The 19,890-nt window shown below is 54.8% G+C and overlaps 1 protein-coding gene across 1 annotated transcript in view; it reads left to right on the top strand.

Annotated features, from left to right (window-relative positions):
* The window catches only part of VAC14 (VAC14 component of PIKFYVE complex), a 64,920-nt gene that overhangs the window by 24,221 nt on the left and 20,809 nt on the right, over positions 1 to 19,890 (top strand). Inside the window, 2 exon segments of the mRNA XM_050904237.1 lie at positions 6,971 to 7,121; positions 18,063 to 18,195. Of these exon segments, the coding sequence (XP_050760194.1) occupies positions 6,971 to 7,121; positions 18,063 to 18,195 (284 nt within the window).

Genomic DNA, 19,890 nt, shown 5'->3' with positions numbered 1-19,890 from the left:
TCCAACCCGCATTTGAGACCTGGTTTTGAAGGCAATCTTTAAAAGCCCTGGTTAAAATTTGATGTGCTTAAAAACTTCCTTCCAGCTCCAAGACTAACAGGATCCTGCTGGGTGTGGGGTTTTTTTTCTGCACAAGATGCTCCTTTCATTGGTGCGAGTCCTCGCAGCCCTGACGCCTGGTTGAACAGTTGATGTTAGAAAAAAGGAAAAGTCAAAGCCCAAATGCTCTTTGGGAGCGGTGGGTCGGACCTTTCCACCCGCAGGTTAAAAGCACCGCTGCTGGTAGGCACTGCTGAAAAGAAGACCTGTGCTTCAGGTTATCTCCCTCTGCAAGCTCCTGGTGCAAAGGCAGCTTTTGATGTAACTGTTCAGTTCCCCGGGTCTTTCCCGGCTGGACCCAAGGGCTGAGTTCAGGTGGACGCAACAGGCGGCGAGGGGATCTCCGAGAAAACCGTGAAGCAGTGACGCTGCTGGTTTTCTTTCTTTGCTTTGTTTTCCTTTCTCCGGCTCCAAAATGGAGTTGTTTCTTTACGGCTGAACGCGTTCCTGTTTGCTTATCTGCTCCTCTCGATCTTGCTGGGGGTTGGAAGTTGTGCTGGGACTTTTGCCTGACTCATGCAGGAATGACGCATGAGGTGGAGCTGGTGTCTGATGTGGAGCAGGACAGACTCTGGCTTCCTCTTGACTCTGCTAATGTGAAAACCTACCTGCGTTTATGCAGTGGCCAGGCAAGGCTTTGAATACAGCATGAAGATCCAAATGGTTTCTTAGCTTGCTGTTCGCAGCTGTATCTCCTAGAGCATCCTTAGAAGTCTCCGCCTGGCGCTCTACAAGAGTTGGTACCCTTCCCTAGAGAGGGTCTGCTGAGCCTGGGCTACCACTGCCTGTGGAGGTCGTGATGGACTTGAACGTCTGCATGACCTTCAAGCCAACCTCTCCATGACAAGCTGAAACATTTTGCCCCTCTCTTGGGTTTCCAGTAGTAAACTAGGAGAGGAGGAACCCCAGGTATGGTGGTATACTGGTATTCATCTTCCTCCTTTGCTGTTAACCCCTACACCCCTCGTGCATGTCCTGCTGCAGCACCACAGGGTTTCGAAGCCCGGGTTTCGAAGCCCGGGTCTCTTGCCCTGCTCTCTGAGCCGTGCTGTCGCACTAAATCCTGGCGAACTTCTCCCATCGCGCCCGATTCCCAGTACAATGAAGCTGAACAAAAGCTTGTGCCAAAGCGAATAGCTGTCTTAGCGTGGTTTGGTTTGGAGCTTTGCTCTGTTGGTTTTAGAGCCGTTGTGCTCCAGCTCGCAGCCTTTAATTCGCCACGGCCGAAATATTGTGACCCCATGCAAAGCAGAGGGTGTAAACTAAAGACTGCGAAGAGGAGAACTCTAATGTACGTGTGCCTGGCTTTTATTTTAATTTTTTTGGTGGTAAAGCTTCTCTGGAGAGAGACTCAAAGCTACGAGGTACCGAAGCAGGGAGGCTACTCGTTTTCAAGAGGGAAGTCACACTCAGGGCGAGCTTAGGACTGAAATGGTGGGGTATAGAGAGAGGTATATAATTTCAGTTGGATGGTGGAAAATGTGGTCAGCCCAGCTTGCCATACGTGGAAGCAGCCCGTAAGCAGAAGTCTTAAAGCAGGGTGGGGTGATGCTTTCTCCAAGGGCTCGAGGCATTGCAAGGGCACTGGGTTGAAAGATAATCTGTGCGCTGCATCGTGCAGGAATGGGAAGTTTCTTGGGGGGAGCGTGATCCACAGGGAGCTTCTTGGCTCAGCACCAGTTCCAGACCATAATTGCATGGCTTGCGTGTATATATGCATATATAGTTTGTACGTATACCGAACAACTAGTGGTAAACTGGGAGTCTGGGCTCAAGGTGGGGCTTGTAGCGTTCCTGGGTGAAATCACGGAGCAGACTAAAACCACAGAAAACCTGTCCACCGTGGAGGACAGGCAATTCCTGTCCTCGGGAGCTGGTTCAGGGTGGGATGAAGGCGTAGGACGTGGGATTTGGTGAGCTTGGCTTTGGGTGCTTGGCTCCCTGGGGTGCAGAGGGAGGTGCTGGACAGGAGACAGAGTAGCAGATAAAAGCAAACCCTTTGCCTATCGTAAGCTCTGGGACTCTGGGTGCTGAATTTGAAGGGGTTGCAGGCATCCAGCCCCACGCAGCGTGGCCCGCAGGGATGCTCCGGGGCAGCTCCAGCTTTCTCCAGCCCCATCCCACTGGCTGGACCTGTCCTGCCTCCTTCCCTGCCCTCTAATGCATGAAGAAATACCTCTTTGGCATCCTGCCCTGCGACTGGCATCAGGTGGCGTGTTAAGCTCCCCGTCCGCTAATTAAACACGTTTAAAGAGGTGCTCTGAGCTGTGACGGTGCTCGTGCTCCCGCCGCTCGGGGTGCTGCAGGCCTGGCCCTCGTACGCCCGCAGCAGGGACAAACGTGGGATTTGCAAAAGCAGGAGGGAGGACAGGGAGTTTTCAGGTTGCAGCTTGGTTTCCGGGTGGTTGTGGCCGTATTACGAAGTGACACCCCCTCACCCCACTGCCTGCTGTATTCGCTGACGCTGTGAGCACGACCTGGCAGGATTTACCCTGAGGAGGAGAGGAGAAGCCCCCAGCCCCGCTGCCTTCCCTCTGCTCCCCATCCCCTTCCCGGCCGCAGGCTGAAATCCAGCGGCTGTAAAGGGGCAAAAAAAAAAAAAAAAAAAAGGTCTTGGCAAGATCAGAGGATAGAAGTTGCTGTGCCGTGGACCTGAAAAGAGGTCCGGTTAAATTGGTGTGGGAAGATTAATGGTGGTTTTTCTTTTTCTGTCTTCAAAGCGGGTGGAGGCGGGGGGGGGACGCAAGTTTGCTTTTCACACCGTGTGTGTCTGGGGCTCGGCCAGCCTCGCTGCTGGCCGCTCTTGGCTCCGGGACTGCCTGCCCGTGCTCGCCTCGCCTCCCCTCCCCTGGCTGCGGCTAAAAGGTTTAGAGGGAGAAAAAAAAAAAAAATAAAACAAAATAAATGAAGCCCTCTGGGGAAGCCTCGGTGCGCGCTGCGGCAGCGAGGGGCTGCGTTGGAGTGGTGGAGCAGGAGGAAGCACCCAGCAGCATCCTCGGCTTTCCTGGTCCCCACCGGGTCGCTCCTTCACCCCCCTGCCTTGCCAGTCCTGGTCATGCCATAGCGTTTTCCACAGTCTCCCTGATCTTGGTCCCCTTTGAAGAAGCGCTTTGCAGCCCTTAGCCTTCTTGTTTTCCATCTTGGTAGCATCTTGATTCAGCTGAATTCCCATCTTCTCCTTGGCAAGAATAACCTCGTTCCTGGTGTTGTGTGCCCCATTTCATTGCCCAGGGAACACCCACCCTCTGGGACATCCGAGGCTGCCCGTCAGCACCTCCCTGCTGCGCGCAGGCGTTTTAATCTCTTCACTTCTGTTTTTGGGGGTTTTTTTTTTTTCAAACTTTTCCCTAAATACCAGCAAGGACAGCACCTTCAGGATCTCAGTCCCTATCCTTGCCATCGTGTGTGCCCCAGGAGCTGCTGCTGCAGCTTGTCCTGGTAGTCAGCATGTGCTGCAGGGTGCTAAGCCTTGCTCCCCAGGGGTCTGCAGCAGATTTGGGGTCACCTCCCCTTCCTCTGCAACGTGCTGGGGCCAGCCCAGCATTTCGGCCAGAGGCAAATTCCCCCCCCCACCAAGAGCATCAAGGCGATGCTTTGCACGCAGGAGGTGCATCCCATCCGGCACACACCATTCGGGGGCTGCTTTTCCCCTGCGCCGCCGGCAGCAGAGCTGGTCTCTGCTCCGTTCAACCAGAACAAGCGGCAAATTAACCTGACCTAGATCTGGAGCAGCCAGAGAGACTGTCGGTTTTGTGTGCCCTCCAAATGTATGCTCTGGAGGCAATACAGGGAGAAATCTTGCCTATTCCCAGGGAGGAGAAATAGCTGCTTATTTATAACAGCATATTTATAACTGTCTGATAACCTGCTCCTCGTCCCCTGGCCGTGCAAAAAGCTTGCCCTCCTCCGTGCTGCTCTTCGTCCCCATGCAGGGACCGGCTCGCGACGTCGGCCAGGTCTCCCCATCCATCGTGATGCTGCTTCCCCTGCTCCTTCCAATTCACGCTAACCGGCCCCATGCTCGCCCGGAGCGGAGGCACACCGTCCTACATCTCATCACCACTGGGAAACCTTCACAGAAATCCCTTCTGGGCCAGGAAAACGTCCTCGGTGGCTGCTCCTCCGGGCTGGCCGTCGGGATCACACCCTCACCCGGCAGCTGAGAACGGCTCCGGCCCTTGTGCTCCCGGCACCGTCGGGTCCGACGGCCGCTCGGCTCCTGACGGATGGGACCGGCTCGCTCCTGGCGCAGCCGGCCCGTTGCCATGGCAATGGCAGGATATTGCTTTCTTACAGCCTCCTCGCTCGCACAAAGCCAGCCGCCGGCTCCAGCTTTGCTTAGCGCAGGGATGTGCGGCGCATACCAAGCGCTCCTGGCTTTCCTCCGTCCCCGGCTGGGAACCCACTCCGGAGCGTGCAGGGAAGAAGCAGCAGGAGCCGGAGGTCCCTGCCTCTTTCCCACGGCTGGAAAACCCCGGGGTCTTTGCGGCCGCCTGCTCCTCCTCTTCCTCCAGGTGTTCATGCGTCCGTCCCTCCTGGTTCTTATTTCCTCCATGTTTTTCAATTGTAAAATCCAGCCCGTGCTGGTTTTTTCCAGCCTGTGACCTACACAGCTGGTTTGAGCGGACACCCCTTAACCTTTCCAGAGCTCGAGAGGTACAACCATGCCCTCGGTGGTGCCGATCGCTGCTGCCCAGGCAGCCTGGCTGCAGCATCCCAAGCCCAAGCAGCATCTCGGAAATGGGGCTCGGGAGGTTGGATTAAGGATCCGACCTCGCAGTATAAGACACGTCTCTAAATGCTTTGGGAGGCAGCAGGGGTGATTTCTGCCCAGCCCAGGGTCTTGGTCCTGTTCCCTGATGCTGCGGGAGCTGCTGGGGAAGTCTATGCCGGACGATAGCCCAAGCGCTGGGCTGGGCGGGAGAGCTTGGGAAGGGGATCGGGGCAGCAGCAAACGCAGCAGGGTGGCAATCGCGGGTGGCTGGTTCATGCCGTACATCAGCCATGTGCTGATATGGCCTTGGCATGGTAGGATATGTCATCCTGGTTGCGTTGGCACGCATGCTGGGTTCAGCAAAATCAGTAGCCTGAACAAGAGTCCCAGCTCTCACCTGCCTGCCGGCCCCGGTAGCCAAGCCCTGAGTCTCTTTGCCAGTTTTAGCTAAAGCCAATGAGACTTGGAAACCTCTGTGGATGTTATTTCCTCAGCTGTGAGAGCTTGAGACCCAAATCAGTGCCTTCCCCTGCTCAAAGGCTGCAAGTTCGGCTGAGCCGCGTGATTAGCCACTAGAGAATCTACAGAGGCTTCAGGAGACCAGGCATCGTGAGCTCTGCTCAGGGGCATCCTCTGCTTGAAACGAAACGCTGCCAGCATCGGTTTATCTGAGCCACCGATGCTTGAAAGCCCTGCAAAGCCAGACAGAGAGGGAGGACCAAGGTCTTTCCTCTGCTGAGGGCCGTAGCATCGCTTCCCTGGAAGAGGATGAAGGCTGGCGATGGCAGTGATGTCCCATGACGGCAATGAGGTCCCATCCTTGACAGCGTCACGGAGGTGCCATATTCTTCAGGGACAGCAGCATCGTAGCTCCTCGTTGCGCAAGCTGTTGTTATCTTACGTTTTTTCATCCCCAGGGGAGCCGCGGGCTGGGACTTAATCATGTTTATAGGCACAGGGTCTTCCCAAGTGTGCTGGAGCCTCATGGTGCCCACAGCAGGCTGCTTCCCCACGGCCAGCTTTGCACCGAAGCCTGGACACCTTGCTGCTTGCTCAAAGGCTGCTGGGGGCTTAAAAATCAGCCCTAATTACAAAAAAAAAACCCCTCACTTAAGATATCTGCAACAGAGAAATGGAGGGGTTCCTCTTTCTGATTTTCAGGGTCATATTTTCAAGTTCTGCATGATCAAAAAAAGATGTAATTGGCTTTTTTTTCAGGGGTAAGGGGTTTTTTTTGGTAGCTCAGAAACTAAAACTCCCATATAACTGCAGCTCCTCAAAAAGCTGTCTTGTGAGAACACATGGAAAGCCTGGGATGCTGTGCTGGTGGGCAAGGGGTGGTCGGGGATGTGCTATGCTGGGTGCTGATGGGTTAGATGTGGCAATCGGCCCTTTTTGGCAGCCTTTCTGCTCCGCACAGCCTTGCTACGCTCAGAGCATCAGGGACGGCTGATGAAACATCTAGACCCAAGGACGTTTGAATGAAGGGGGACCCAAAATAGCCTGTGACACGAGAAGGGTTGAGGATGAAAAAAAAAAAAAACCCACCCTGTAATAACTTCTCCAGAAATGCTATATATAGACTAATTTGGCGACTTCTGGAAGGAAAGAGCTATGAAATCCGAATGGCAGCTCTGCCTCGACATCCTGAGCGCAGGCAGCCGAGCCTGCTCTCGGATCCTGCCCTGAACGGGGCGAGCTGGGGGTACGGGGGCCAGGCAGGCAGGCAGACTGATGTTTGCCCCCGAGAGCATCGCCATGCTCTTGCTGAGGTTGTCCCAAATCTGCGGTTGTGAAGGGGAGAAACCTTCAAAACCCAGACCTCCCCGAAGTGGGAAGAGGGAGAAGCAAGCCCTGCTCCTGATTGTGTAAATTTGGTTTAATTTCACATGGTCCCTTGGGACTTGCAGAGCAGAAACTGGTTTTTTTTTTCTCCCCTTTTCTCTTCCCTGCCCCATCTCCTCTGCAATCATTTGAAATTTCCACTTTGAACTTCATAGGTAGCCCTCTTTCCCCTATGCCTTTCTTGATGCACCGGGATTTGGTGTTTGCTTCCCATCTCACCCACTCCGGCCGTGGGTTTGGAAAGGAAAGCTCGCCCTGCCGGCTGCCTCTGCCCCTGTGCGTGCTCACCCCACGCTTTCCCTCTCTCCGCAGGTTATCCTGAAGGACCTGGAAGTGCTGGCCGAGATCGCTTCTTCCCCGGCGGGACAGACGGAGGGTCACGGTCCCTCCGATGGCTCTGATCCACGACCCGGCCCGGTGGAGCTTCACGTCCCAGGCAGGGCTGGCCAGCTGAACTCCTCCGGTGAGTGCCGCAGCTCCGTGCCTCCCCGCTCCCTGGGCTCACTCGATGCTCCGTGGCACTGGTCGGATTTGCTCGGGCAGAAGGAGAAGCCTCTCTTGCCGTAATAAATCAATATATCCATCCCCACTCGGCATCGCTTGGGGATTGAGTCTGCCATGGTGCAGACCAGGGCACTGCTTTTATTTTTATTGCTCTTTCCTCTGGCTCATGATTTGGGGATTTAGGACTCTGTTTAGCAGCAGGGTGCTGCAGAGGCTGGTGTGGAAGGACGTCATTTTTGTCCTAGTTTTTACGGGACCTTGGGTGCCAGCCTCTTCTCTCCTTGTAAAAGCCCTCAGAGCCCTAAAATCGGTTCAGGATGGGATGCTGGCTGCAAGCCCAGGTGTCCAAAACATAGATAGATCTGCAGAGGGTTCAGTCTGTGCCTATGATGTTGCCTGTTCAAGGCTGCCCACATTGACTATGAACTGCTACGTTGCTCTGAGTGTCTAGCAGGACCTCAGAAGAGAGATGAAGAGGGACAATCCTATTTTCTGGGGACTTGGGGGGTAAAAAAAAAAAGCTTTTCATTAATTATCCTGGCACATTGGGAAGTTTTTTCCACCTTCCCTTGTCTGTGGCTCATCCTTTGCAGTTGTTTGGCTGCCCCTTCTCCTCCGCTGCTGCTATTTAAGGGCCTCCCTGTTGTACTTCCCAGGCCAGGTCGTCCCGGCCAAAAGCACGTTTCACAGCAGCTTTGGATTGCAACCCGAGCGCGGAGCCAAGGCTGCCTCTCCCTGCGCAGGACGCGGCCACGGGGCCTTGCAAAATCACCGCCGGAGAGGGAGGCTTCACTTTCTGCTCCCCAGGCTTTGTTTTCTCTGAAGATCCCGGCTCACTCACCCCTCCCTGGGCTTAGAAATGTCTGCACCAGCAACCAGCTCAGGTTTTGGGTTGTTTGGGGTGGGTTGGTTTTTTGGTTGGTTTTTTTTTTTTTTTTTTTTCCCCCAGATCTACCTGTTTCGTGCTGGCAGGTTTAGCTCTGCGACGGAGCGGGTGGGGGCTGCAATGCTGGCAACTTCCCCAAGCCCTCTGCAAGTCTCATCCATCCTCCCGGTGTCAGAAGTGAGACCGCCTGGGTGGAGCAGCTCCTGCGGCGCTGGCCAGGCAGCCGAGGAGCTGCAGTTCAGCTCATGCTGATGGTTGTCTGAGGTTTCCTTCCTTGTGGATGATCTAAAAATAGCAGGCTGGATGGCGTGGATCCTAACGGCTGCTGTGGCCCCTGTTAGCTATCTGGAAGAGCAACTTGGCTTCACTTATTCGAGTGTAACGTTTGAAAAGAGTCTGGCTCTCCCCACGCTGAGCAGATCTGCTGGAGCCGGAGCTCCCGTTGCCCCAGCGCGGGGCAGCTTGCCCCCAGGCAGGTCCAACGGGCTCTGGCTTCCTCACCTACTTGCCTTTTCCTTGTAATGCACCAGAAAATTGTTTCTTTGGAAATTTATTTGGGGCTGAGCTTTGCAGGGTCGTTGGCTTTTACCCAAAGGCGGATGTTTTTGGGGAGGGGAAAAGGAGCCGGTTCGTTGGCCTCAGACATTTAACATGACCCTGGTCCCGTCTGGCTCTGACCACCCAGGGCTGAGACTGGATCGGCTGCTGGGCTCCAGCTCCCAGGGGAATTGAGGGGTCACAGCTGGGCCGGGACCCTCCTGGATTACGCCTGGAAAAGCATGAGGCTCTTTGGAAAAGACACTTTTTGTCGGAGGGTTGGTTGGGGGGGCTTTTTTTGGAGCAGGAGGGCGGCTAGCGGAAATCCCTACGTCTGTGCATGGTCCCGGGGTAGTGATGTACGGTGAGAGCGAGTGAACCCAAACTCTGCCCTGCAGGCTGATGTGTTTGTGAGTACAGCCCTTCCCAGGCAAAAACCACGAGGTACTGGCACCAAAGAGAGGGTGTACCCCTTTCTGGGGTCACTGGTTTTGTACTGGGATGTATGGGAGCGTTCCCCAAGGACGCCTTGGCTCAGACAGTGCTTTATGAGCAGTAGGATGCTATTGCACCATTGGAGGGGAGGCCACAGGGTACCAGCGCTTCTCCCCAGGGTTAAATCTCTCCGCTCCCTTCATCCTGCTTCAGACTGAGATGCCATCGGAGCTGGCAGTGGGAGGAGAGCTGCTGAGCTATCTCAGGTCTGCTCCTCTCCTACCTCTGAGGCCCGTCCGAGCATGCAGTTGGTGGCTTTGCAGGTAAACAAGCATGGACACCCCTTAAAATCCTTGAGCTCGCAGCAGGTTTCCATGCTGCGCTCTCCGTCTCGGCGCTCCAGGCTTTGCCACCCGAGCAGCGAGGGCAGGAGGGGAGGTGGAAGGGGCCGGTGCCCTCGTGGTCTTCCCCCCACTTCCTCTCGCTCCCTTTCTTCCCTCGGGATGTGTTTATGCAGTTGTTTCCCTGCCATTGAGTTCGGTTTCCTTCAGATACTGGTTGATTAGTCAGGAAAGCCGTGTCCCACTTCCGCAGCCCGTTCCCAGCTCCAGTTTTTATTTAGCCGCTTTGTTCTCCAGTTACGTAAGGTCAGCTGCTCTCGACGCCTTCTCCAAACACAATGAGCTGGGGCCAGCCCAGCCCAGCGCCGCATGGGAGACCCGACATCTCTCCTCTTGACCTGCTCCGGCTGCCCCAGGAGAGGGTGGCTGGATGCTGACCTCCATGAGTCTCTCCTCAGTTATCTTCTGCCCGCTTTTCAGGGACAAGGTCTGCAGGGCTGTGCCCAAGAGCTCCCCAGTCTTTGGGGTGATGGTGCAAATGCCTATCCGGTTTGTACAACGGGCGTCCAGCTGCCTGCTTTGCTTTGGGAGCGTTTTGCCAACCCCGGAGAAGTTGGGATAAGTAGCGGATGACCCAAGAGTGGTTGTCACCAAGGCCAGCAGGTTGAGGGAGGGGATTCTGCCCCTCTACTCCGCTCTGGTGAGACCCCACCGGCAGTACAGCATCCAGCTCTGGAGTCCTCAGCACAAGAAGGACATGGACCTGTTGGAGCGGGTCCAGAGGAGGCCACGAAGATGATCAGAGGGCTGGAACACCTCTCCTATGAGGAAAGGCTGAGAGGGTGGGGATTGTTCAGCCTGGAGAAGAGAAGGCTCCGGGGGGACCTTATTGCGGCCTTTCAATACTTAAAGGGGGCTTATAAGAAAGACGGGGACAGACTTTTTAGTAGGGCCTGTTGCGATAGGACAAGGGGTAATGGTCTTAAACTAAAAGAGGGGAGATTCAGACTAGATAGAAGGAAGAAATGTTTTACAATGAGGGTGGTGAAACACTGGCACAGGTTGCCCAGAGAGGCTGTGGATGCCTCATCCCTGGAAACATTCAAGGTCAGGTTGGATGGGCCTCTGAGCAACCTGACCTAGTTGAAGATGTCCCTGCTCACTGCAGGGGGGTTGGACTAGATGACCTTTAAAGGTCCCTTCCAACCCAAACTATTCTATGATAGCGTAGGTGCAAGCCCTCCAGATGCAAGCTCTCCAGCCTAGTCTCCAGCTCTGCTCTGCACGGGAGGAGAAAGCCCTCTCCTCTCCCATCTGCTGCCTCGTACAGGGTAGCTCTTGCACACATCTCTTCCTTCCTTTCTCCGCGGCTTTGTAAGGAGAAGTGGTTACAACCCTTTGTTTCACAGGAGGCACTTTCCTCGCCAGCTCGGTCCGGTCTCTCCCGCCTGGCTTCCTGCCGGAGATGGCGGGGACGGTGGCGTACCCTCTGAGCACCTCACGCTATAGGATGTTTACCGGGAGGCTGATTCCATATGTGGGTGCGCTAACATGCCCGACGTCATTGGTTTCCACCGACAGCCTGTGGACATCCCAGGAGTTAGTGGATTACTCCGGAGCAGGCTGCTAAAAGTCCCTGAGAAAGGTAGTCTGTTGGGTTCAGACTTGCTGTATCCCCACTGGAGAACATGCAGCGCTCCAGAGCCTGGACCGAACTGGAGATGTTCTGTGATAGAGGTTTCCTGTCGATATCTTTTCGAGGGATTTTGTTCTCAGTGAGCCAAACCACTCCCTTTACGTCGTCTGTCGGTTCATTTGTGTAATCATAGATCTGCAGAGGTGGCAGATGGTCTGGAAAACGTTAGGGCGGCCTCTGAAAACACTGGGCGAGAGTCTGTAGGGTGCAGGGGATCCAGGAAAGGAAAGAAAAGCTGGCCCGTTGTCAGATGGCTCAGATTTGCTGAACTGGCATTTCCAATGGTAGGGGAGGATAAAAGTGGAAGCCCTCCTTACTCATCCACTCCACAAAAGGGAAGGAGGCAACTGACATTACACCATGGACCGCTTGCTCTCAAAGGAGCCGGTTTTCAACAGCTTTCACAGGATCAGGAATGCGACAGCAGGGAGTGGAGGAGCCAGGCGGGCGAGAGAGGAGAGACCTGTTACTCCTGAGTGCTCCGAGCTCAACGCTCTGGTTCCTGATGGTCAGTGGCTCTGCCATCTCCTTCCCTCCTGGCATGGAGCTGTTCAGGAGGGTTGACTTTCAAAAACACTCTTCTGCCACTCGGAGAGGAGGGGAATTACAAGAAAAGGGTGATTTGTTTCTTTTCCTGGATGTTCTGCCACGGCGGTGCTGGGATGCTGTGGAAAACCCCAGGAGAGACTATCCAGATCGTAGCCGTAACTCACCTGGAGTGCCTTCAGGTATCAATCCCTCCTGAGATGGTTACAGCACATGGCCGGCCAGAAAGGTTGGGGATTCCCGAATAAAAGCTGGGATTACTGGTCTGTAGGGGCTGACGCAGGAGAAGTTGACGATGTAGATAAGATTGCTCCTAGGCAAGCACCCCCTGTGTAGTTACTTTGCTGGGCTGCCTCAGTTTCCCCAAGATGTTGCAAGGAATTTGGAGGGGTGGGGTGAGGAATGAGATGAAAACAATTAAACTAACAAAATGAAGATGGGCGCAGAAATGGCCCAGCAAAGCCCATCGCTGCTCGTTCCTGCTTGCAGGTTATCTTCCGTACGCTTCACCTTTCCGTGCAGTAGCCTCAGCCTGCTCTAAACCCACCACCAAACTGAACTGCTCCCGTTTTTGCAGCTCTGCTGGGTATTTTCTTCTCCTGTATGTTGTCTGGGCTATACCCCTGCTGCATTTTTGCTTATTGGTTTACTTTAACAAAGAAAAACAAGCCAGTAGTGGACCGCTAACCTTCCTAGGAAACCCATCGGCATTATCATTGCCTGCTGCCCTCCTTCAAGGCAGGCGCAAGCACAGACCCTGCGTGGGAGTGGGGGGATCCAGAGGATCAGTGCAGCAAAAGCCTCATTTGGCATCAAAATACGTACCCTGGCCCGTCTGTGGACCCCCTTTGGGGCGAGATGCTGGAGTCTCGGGAATTGCAAACCCATGGCTCTTTCGCCAGGTAGGAAGGGGAGAAGCATCCGTGTGCCCAGGCAGCCCTGCAAAAGCAGGCTGAGCACAGCCCGTGGCCGTGCAATCCGTAATTTCGGTGGGTTTATTTCCTCAGCAGCATCCTGCGCTCCGGAGAAGGGAGAGCGGAGGTTTTGCAGAGCCCAGCTGAGCTGCCGACACGTTCGCATCTGTTTCCAGCTACGCCCTGCGCCGGGGTTTGGGGCGGGGGGGGGGGGGGAGAGGATTTGCCTTTTTAACGGCTCTATTTTTATCCCGCTCCGCAAGGCTTCGCCGCCCCGTGTTTGCAAAAGCTAAAATTCAAAACATCCTGGGGAAGGCTGCCGGGGCGGGGGGGGTGAGACGCTGCACAGATTCCCACGTCGCCGCCCGGGGTTTCGCCGAGCACCATCTGGCAACGCCAACTCCCACGCCGCCGGCGCTCGAGCCGAGCCCCGTGCAGGTTGAAGGCTCACGGACCAGCTCCGGCTGCTGCCGGGTTTATCCCAACTGCTCCCGGAGGAGCCGACGGAGATCCTTCTCCGGGCTGAGCTGGAAATGTGATGCCCTGGGGAAGGCGCTCGGGTGGGAAGGATGCTCGGCCCCGCCAGCTCTTAGCTCGCCCTCCCTATATCCGAGCTGAAATTGCTTCAATTAAGGATTGTGGTAAATCATTTTAGCTAAACCGCCGCAAATACCCTTGTGGATACTCTTTAAACAGCTTACCCAGCTTTAGCTTGCTTCGGAAAGGAATCAATTCTGGTCCAATCTTATTTAAATTTGGTTTAAATGGAGTTAAGCAAGTCCGCACCGGTTTTAATTAAGACCAGTTTGAAACCAATTACGGTAAATGAGCGGAAGTTGCGTTTTATGCCAGGATGAAGTTTGGCACTTTGTGGCCGAGGTAGGAAAAGTCAAGTTCGTGTCGGAGTCTGCCAGGCCCCCCCGGAGCAATTTGGGGACACCTTGACCACTGTAGGTCTCGAGACGGCTCAGCCCATCAAGCAGCCAGACAGCCTGAATGTTCCAGGCTGCTATACAATATATATTTATAAGGGCCTTAATATAGATTCCTAATTGCCTGTCTCGGTTGATTTATAGCACGGCTGCGCGAGCGATGGGAACGGCACAAACCACCGGTGAGCGCTTGGGGATGCACTGGGGTTTCGGCAGGCGTTCGCCACGCTCCGCTCGAGCTAGCACCCATGGGTGGGGGGGACAGATGCTGGTGCTGGCTTAGGTAATCCAGGAAGCCCACTCGTGTCCCTGGCTCTACCCCAGGCTGCTAAGCTTGCCTTAGGAAAGGATGTGTTAGCCCGGCATCCTGGGATGCAGGAGGATGCTGTAGTCATTGAGAAGGGTCCAGGCTGGCTGGATGGTGCGGACTCGTTTCGGCCACGGAGCTGTAATTTCCATGTGCCTTTCGTAGCTTGTTTCTACCGACTCTTGTTTCACTGCTCTGATGTTCCTGTGGGCCCCAAATTCCCGTTTGTTCCTATTATAGTGGATATCTGGGCTGGGTTTTGTCATTCCTCTGAGCAGGGATCTTTCTTCTTCCAGCTCCCTCCTCCATGCCAGATTTAAAATAAAATAAAATAAAAAAAAAAAGGTAACAGAGCCACGACGTGCCACCAGCCCCGCTCCGGGTACGTTAACAGCCGATCTGGCAGGTTACGGATCTGCAAAGTCTCGCTTTGGGGAAGGGGGGAGAGGTGCAAGCTTCGATTAATTAAGCCACAGTTTTCATAACACTTCTCTCTGCTTGTCTCTCGTGCTTCGTAGAAACGCTTGACAAGCTGCTCCTACGGTTCTGTCGAGCCGGGGATGCCACTGTGCTGAGCTATAACCCGCGGGGTGGCGAGCTGAGCTCCGGGCTACGCCGGGAAGGGTTACGCGATGGCAAAGAAGGTGCCAGCCGCTTCCTAGACATCCTGTAAACACGGAGCCAACGGGAAGTTTGGAGGATTGGGAGGTTTTGCAAGAGAAATATTTTGCCTGCTTGGAAGAAGTATTGCCCTTTTTAAACTCCAGCTGAGATTTGGTTGAGCCTTTTGCAGCCTGGGAGACTCCTACACGCTGGTTTCTCATCCCCGGCATTACCCATGGAAAGCACTGGCAAGGCTGCTCCAGCACGGCATGCCGTGGTGGACACCTTCCTTAGGGACACACAGGCATAGCCGCTGGGCGCCGGGTGGGCAAGGGATGGAGAAATCCCTTTTGAGTTCGGTCTTAATGCTCCCAGAGGCAAAGGATGATGAAACAGCTCCCTGGGGCGTGCAGACCATCACGTCACGCTTTCCTCTCCTAAAAAAAAAAAACCCCAGGGCTAAGACTTGTTTTCGCCATCTCTGTGTCCTGTTCCCTCTTTGCTCCCTGACCCACTGCCCAGCTTCCTCCGGCCTGGAGGGTCGGAGGGTTGGGAGCGAGTCGATGGAAGAAGACGGCAGGGCTGGAGGTTGATCATCCTGCGGATTGCAGCCGGGATCTGATATCTGAGGCGATTCTGGCTTTTGGATACTCAGCTGACCCAGCGGGTCCTTCCCAATCTCCAGTCTGAGATGCGGGAGATGCTGCACCACCTCGGGAGCGCGGATCTGAGGGTGCTTCTGGCTGGTCTGTCTTGCACCGGCATTCCCAGCCACACGGCTCCTGGGCTTTGTCCAGTGCACATCGCTGCTGTCACCCCAGCGACAGGAGCACTGGACCTTTCGGGGAGGAGAGAAGTTGCTGCCTCCTCCTGTTCTTCCCTTGGGATTTGTTTTAGGATGTGTAATGTCGCTGGAGGTGGAGGGAGCGACAGCAGAGCTGCTGCCTGTGCTGTTGCCGAGAGAGACCAGCCCCGGCAGCAGTGTCATCCTTGACACTGTGAGGGTCAGAGACGTGATTTTTGGGGTCTTGAGAAGGACAAACCTCCAAGATCAGACCTTCCCCTGGACAAGTTACAACGTTGGGGCATTTCTAGCTGGTGAGGGTGAAGGTGTGATGTGCTGCCTGCCTGCTGCTGGCTCTTGGGTTGCAGTGCAGCTCTGGTTTGGATGCCTCGGCACTGCTGACAAAACGGACAAAAAATATCACTTTTGCAGCTTTGAAAGACGGTTTCTATCTGCTCTTCACCTCCCCTCCTCACCCTCCGCACCAGAAAGAAAAGCAATGCTTGCTTTTGAGGCTCTGCCCATGGTACAGGCTGGGAGACGCGAGGCTGAGCCACGGGCAGGCACGGTGGGAAAGCAGAGCTGCTCCGTGTCGCCTTGTCCGAACCGTGTCTCTTCTCGGCCCGCTTTTGAGCAGTGCTGAGCAGCTGTAGTGACGACACGTGGGGCACGGCTGTATTTTCACGTAGGGTACTCCCTGCCTTCGAACAAACGCACCTTTGTTTTGGAGTGCATCGGCTCGGCTAGATCCTTTTTCTTTTTTTTCTTTTTTTTTTTTTTTTTTTTTGCCCGGATCATCTTCCCCACAGCTGAGGGGAAACACGATGCTACGGCGAACACTTGTGCTCCGGGAGATGCCTGCTTCAAAGCCTGGTTTGGGGTTTCGGATGCACCAAGGCGGGGGGGGTGAACGCATGGCTCCAGCGGGGAGGAGACACCGGGTTCTGGTTCAGATGACCTCGTATTTAATTTTCCTTTTTCTTTGGCTGCCTATGTTCTCTTAGATGCTAAATCCAAGCCCAGGGAAGCTGCCCTGGCTGAGCCCACGTCTGCATCTCTCTGTATCACCGGGATAGGCAGGGTGGAAAACAGCCCAGTGGCTTTTCCATCAGCTTTCCTGGGCTTTGGCGGCTTGATTGCATCTTTAATTGGCTGCTCCATGCTCTGCTGAGTCTCAGTAGAAGCAGACAACATACATAAATCAAACTCTTCAGGTTTCCTTCAGCGATCTGATGGAAATACTGGCTGTTCTCGGGATGTGGGGAATAACCTTGGGGCACTCGTGTACCGGCTTCCCTTCTTACTGTGGTTAGACATGTGCTTTGAGCACTGTCCTGCTAAATAAACCATCTCCCCTGTAGTTTCGCTGTGGGAAAAGCAATCTTTACCTGCCAGCTCCCTGCACTTGTGGGTTTGAAGGGGTAGTTTTTTCTAATGTTCTCTGCGTACCCTGAGCTGGGAGATGCCCCTTTGCCAGCCCTCCCTGGCTGCCCACCCTGCAAATAGTCTCAGACCGAGTTAGGACATCTTACCAAGCGGGTGCCGCAGCAGGGAGAGCCGCCTGCGGCAGCAGCCCATGCACCTTACAGCCTGGAGCACGGTTTGCTGTTAAACGAGTGATAGGAGCCCATCAAGAGCGACTTTGTGGCCCTGAGAGGTGCAGAGGGAGATGCTGGCCCCTTGGCAGAGGCTGTGAGCAGAGGCTTGCCAGCTCTGGGTGCCCTGTGCGACAGGAAGGTGCAGAGCATCCCTTCCCTGTACTGCTAGAAATCCTCCGGCCCCAGGCAAAATGCCTAAGGAGAAAACATCAAAGAGCCTTGCAAGCCTGGAGTGCATTGGGTGTGGGTCTGTTGGAGCACATCTAGGCTCTCCTGAGTGCGCCATCTCTCCTTGCCATCTCTCCTCTCTCTGCTTCCCCCCTCCTGCTTTCACGCCCTCCCCCTTCCCTCCGGCCAGGGCGCTTCCCGCACCCTCCTTGCTCGGAGAGTCCGGCCACTCTCATTACCTGTAATTTTCTGCCTTTGAGACTTATAAATGTGATCCGTGATAGCTGCTGCCTCGAAATGAAGCCTTGTTTGCCTTCTGGGCAGAAACCGTGGCTGCTGGAGAAGCAGCGAGTGGGTTTGTGTCCCGACCCAGCAGGTGCTCCAGGAGCAGGGATGCTCCAGGCTGGAGGGACCGCTGCTCCTTCGTGCCGGTCCCCCTTCCCTAACCTTCGGCTGCTTTTGTTATGAAAGGTTTTTGCAAACAGAGAACGAAGAAAAAACCCATTTTTTGGTACAATCTCTAAGCTTGGAGCTCTGCTGTGGTTTGACCAGTACTTTATGCTAGCCCTGGGGCACATTGTATGTGACACTGTTGCACCAAGTGGCTCCTGCTTGGGGAGAAATCATGTCACCGAGCGTAAAGCGGTGGCCGTGCCATGACCCAGGGCTGAACGTGTGTGTCTGCCGCTACGTGCACGCTGGGCTCAGGGCATCTGTGGCGTGTGGGGCTGGATTAAAGACTCTTCAGTTCATCAGCAATTTGGGTTTTGGGATGAGTGTACATGCCGTACCTGAGGAGACAGGATTGCCTATTGATCTACAGCCTCAGGCACCCCTTCTTCTGTCAGCTACTGAAGCTGAACAGCTCTGAGATGATCTCCCAAAAAGCCTGTTTCATCCCTGTGTGCTGCTTCAAGGGCTGGGACCACCACAAGACGCTTTCTGCTGGGATGGAGAGAGCTGCGGCAGGGCTGGCTCTGCCTGGATCGAGCAGATGCGGTTATACGAGGCTTGGAAATCTTCTTGTCGTGCCCCAGCCCTCCTCTGCCGAGCGCTGCGACCGGATTTGGGGTGTCTGCTCTCTGATTGAGACTGCTTTGGCAGGAGGGCCCCGGCTGCTCTAATTTGCTCTCCCCTTCGCCTCCCTCCCCAGGTACGAAAGGCTTGGAGTGCTCGCCCTCCACCCCCACCATGAACTCCTACTTCTACAAGTTCATGATCAACCTGCTCAAGCGCTTCAGCAGCGAACGGAAACTCCTGGAGACCAGAGGAGCCTTCATCATCAGGTACGAGCACCCCACCAGCCTCACCGAAACCCCTGAGCACCCCCTGGGCAGGCTGGGATGGGGATGACGGGGTCGAGCAGCCCAAGCACCGAGCTCGCTCGGAGCCAAAACCATTTCTACGAGCCTCACTCGCTCGCCAGCAGACCGTTTCAGAGCAAATGGGACTTGCCTTTCACATGTCGAGGCACCATATTTCTCGCTCCCATTGCCAGAGGCAAAGTAGCTCCTTATTAAATAGCGTTGTCAGAGCCCGTTTCGTTAAGAAATGGCTAGACCAGCCAGAGCATGAAGACACGCTTGTGCTCGGGATGCTAATTCAAGTGAATCCCTCTATTCGGCTCGGCGAGATGCTTGCCCAGCAAAAGCCTCATGCCCAAAGCCGTGTGTTTCGATGCGCGGAGTTGGTAGGTTTTGCTTCAGCTTTTTAAGGAGCCGCGGTGGAGGCTGGAAAGCTAAGCGTCGTGGCAGCTGGCAGGGCATCATCTTTAATGCAATGAAATCTGGGGCAAGGGACACCAATTCCTCAGCTCGCTGGGAAATAATGGGCTTAACGGTCGAGGCAGGGTGGAGAAATCAGTGAGGAGGTTGGTGGGAGGAGGGGGAGGACCCTGGGTTTTCCTCCCTTGCTTTCAGAGAGGTGGCATCAAAATGAACGTGGGGAGAGCAAGAAACCCAAGCCGTGCTCCCATGGGAGAAGAGAGCTGCCTCTCCGAAGGTGGAGGGGTGCACGAGGTACTGATGGGGGGGTCCCATCACTGCAATTGGAAAATAAAGCGTGCAGAGCTCTCAAAATTTGCTAAGCCGAGCCGGGTGTTGAGTTGTACCTGCTCGGGCAGCAGTTTGTGCCTGAGTCTTCGGGCAGCCCGAGAGCGCGCCGGAAAGTTGCCGCTGGATTCATCCCGTGAGCGATGAACGTCGAGGCGAAGCATGGCAGGTTGCAAAAATGATGAAACGTGGGCAGGGCAGGGTTGCGGCCACTGTTTGGGCTGCAGGGCAAGGATTTCAGAGGTTTCCTCCCGCTTATATTAAATTTTAATGTAATATGTTACATTTCCTCCTAAAAAAAAAAATCTAGCTGAGCATATGGTTTTTTGCTTCTGATCGGAGTCTGGAAATGTTGGGTTTAATCATATGGGAATCTAAGAATAGGGCAGAGATAATATCCTACTCGTAGTGTCCCTTCTCTTCTCCCCGGTCAGCCCAGCCCCGGGTTTGAGCAGCCCTTGGCAGGAGAAGCGGCCCTATTCCTCATTAAGGGTAATTAGAGCAATAGTGAGCCTGGGCAGGGTCCCATTTAAAAGCTCTCCCGTATCGCGGCTACCTCAAAGTTTTCCCTCCGGCTCCGGCAGGATGAGCCTTGGCTGGCAGGCCCGGCTTTCCCAGCAGCCAGCCGGCGGTGCGGTTGGACCGGCTCACGGCAGCTCAGCGAGCCGGGGCTTTTTACGGTGACTCATGCCCGCAAAAAAATCTGGTAAAGCAAAAAAGAAAAAAAAAAAAGGCTCTGTCCTTTGTCAAGTCACGTTGTGGCTCACGCGGGGTAGATGCAGGTCTGGAGCCAAAGTAGTGGTTCTGGGAGGGGTGAGCCATGCCCTCAGGTACTAGCGATTAACTCTGAAACCTACTGATGGCGGTTGAAGTGCTGGTGTTAACTCCGTCTCTGTTGCCTCCTGAAAAAAAACAAGATGGGAATAGAGG

Source organism: Gymnogyps californianus, chromosome 12 (genome assembly GCF_018139145.2).
Source record: "Gymnogyps californianus isolate 813 chromosome 12, ASM1813914v2, whole genome shotgun sequence".
In the NCBI taxonomy this organism is placed as follows: Eukaryota; Metazoa; Chordata; class Aves; order Accipitriformes; family Cathartidae; genus Gymnogyps; species Gymnogyps californianus.
The sequence above is the reverse complement of the archived record's forward strand: the minus strand, read 5'-3'. Positions and strand labels throughout refer to the sequence as shown.